At 33.5% G+C, this 2,437-nt stretch overlaps 1 protein-coding gene across 1 annotated transcript in view; it reads right to left on the minus strand.

Annotated features, from left to right (window-relative positions):
• CFAP47 (cilia and flagella associated protein 47) overlaps positions 1–2,437 on the minus strand; it is a 573,852-nt gene that overhangs the window by 479,327 nt on the left and 92,088 nt on the right. Inside the window, exon 18 of the mRNA XM_012642083.1 lies at positions 996–1,140. Within this exon, the coding sequence (XP_012497537.1) occupies positions 996–1,140 (145 nt within the window). The remainder of the gene's footprint in view (positions 1–995; positions 1,141–2,437) is intronic.

Here is a 2,437-nt window from a genome sequence, read left to right on the forward strand (position 1 = left end):
GGGTCCCAGAAAAGCTGAGAGACTCCCTTCCTAGTGAAGATGGAGTAGGGAAGACCCAGACCAGCTCTGATGCCTCTGAGTCCACAAGGAATACAAGTACATATCCATCATTTCACTGATAAAATTACTGTTGACTTGCTGAGGACATGTAAGATGTCTTATTTATCTTTATAGACTCAAAATCCAGTATCGTGCCTATAAGTGGGATTCAACAAATATTTACTGAAGAAGAAATGACTAAACCAATGACTAGGAAACTTTTTCTGTAAGGATCCAGATAGCAAATATTTTAAGCTTTTTGAGCCCTATGGTTTCTATCACAAATATTCAAGTTGGTCATTATAGCATACAAGCAGTCACAGGCAATATACAAACAAATGAGTGTGTTCTAACATAACTTTATTTATAAAAACAGGTGTCAGGCCAGATTTGGCCCATGGGCATTTGTTTAACAACAGCTGGAGTAAACAGACGAAATATACTTAAAAAATGCTTATTTGGGGGGGGCAAGGGCAACATACGTAACCTAAACATCTGTACCCCCATAATATGTTGAAATAAAAAAAATGCTTATTTTTTTAAACCTAATTTAACATAAAGATAACTAATACATGAGTAACATATAGAAAGGGCTCTCCAAAGACATTTACCTAAAATTCTTGAGCAATTAAAACTAGTAATTAATAATTATACTTTCATTTATAGTATATACTTATATATAACATACTTAAGATACTATATTAAGCCAACTAATAAGTATGGTTATATGTCATGTATTACCAAAGTGTTCTGATATTAATATTGATGTATTTCTAGAAATTAAACCATGATGAATTATAGAATATAAGGAAAACATGCTTTGGGCCATTAAAAACATTTAGGAATAACTGCCCTTGACTTAAATTGTTTTTAACAATTACACATTAGAGCAATTTAAAACTGTGTTGCTATTACAATAATACCATTTTAGTATAAAATACATATAAAATATATACCTGATTTGTCTTTAAGATCCATTGAAAACTCTGGGAAGTCTTCTAGATTAAACTCCACTCTGGCACGTGTTATACCTTTGTTTTTTATTACAAATGGAATAATCTGGGTAGTACCAATATAGGTGCCACTGAAGTTAAATACATCCTAAAATTTAAAAAATTATAATTAGAAAGTAGAATAATAGTTTATGGAAAATGTAAACTAATAATTATAATGTTATGTTTATCAAGGAAATTATTAACTGCAAAGCAGAACTCTATAAAAATCAGTCACATTTTCCTTTCTCTCCTCCACCTCCTATCTGTAATAAGTTACCAAATTCCATTAATTCTTTTCCTTTCTTTACTTCTTACTCTTAATGTAACTGTATGAAATTAGTAACTCATCGCTTTTCATTTAGTTTCTAGATTTTGACTTTCTCAAATGCTCCCCTCCCTAATGAAGCCAAAATTAAACTATTAATGTTAATAATTGAGAATCTGACCACATCACTTCCTGTCTTCAAATTTGATGGTTCCCCACCATTGACAGAATAATGTCCAAGCTTATTAGCAGGGCTCACAAAGATCACCATAACCTTCCCCTGCCTCATGTTCCAGCCTCTTCTAGCTCCACTCTCACCCTATCACTTAATATTTCAGTAAGCCGTATGACTTGTCATTTCCAACCAACGCCTAATGTTTCACCCTATGTGTTTTTATGTTGGTGTCCCTTCTTTCAGAAAGGCCCTTTCCTCACTTGTAATTGCCTGATAAAATACTAAGCATCCTTCAAACTCCAGTTAGATAAACTATAGTTAGTCACACTCTGCCCAGGATTACTTCTGTTCCTTATATTTATATACATTGTGATATCACATAGACTGTTTATTCATTTACATATCTGTCTCTCCTACTGGACCTTAAGTCTGATTCATTTTTGTATCCTTAACACCTATCCAACACCTACTTTAAATACATAAGGAGTGTTTATTGAATATATCTAAATTCTAGCTTATACATCAGACATGTGCTTATACCACAAAACTATAGGATTCCTCCTTGTGGTAGAGTTACTACAGATACCATAGAGCTCCTTAATAAAAGAATTACATATAACATCCAAAGGAGTTTGAGGAAACAGTATCCTAATATTGAGGAAAATGCTATATTAAAGTCAACTGGCTACTATTTATTTCACTTAAAACATAAAACCAGTTCTATATGTGAAATTTGTAAAATCTAAAGTGGATAATGAAAGTTTGATGCTTTATATATGTAAAAACAATCACTGCTCTTATGCCATTCTGGCCTTGCTCTCATGCTTGTTTGAATAAAATTTCCTAATTGTTGGCCGGGCGCAGTGGCTCACGCCTGTAATCCTAGCTCTCTGGCAGGCCAAATCTGGCGGATTGTTTGAGCTCAGGAGTTCGAAACCAGCCTGAGCAAGAGCGAGACCCCAT

The sequence above is a fragment of the Propithecus coquereli genome, unplaced genomic scaffold, assembly GCF_000956105.1.
Source record: "Propithecus coquereli isolate 6110/MARCELLA unplaced genomic scaffold, Pcoq_1.0 Scaffold173, whole genome shotgun sequence".
NCBI lineage: Eukaryota > Metazoa > Chordata > Mammalia > Primates > Indriidae > Propithecus > Propithecus coquereli.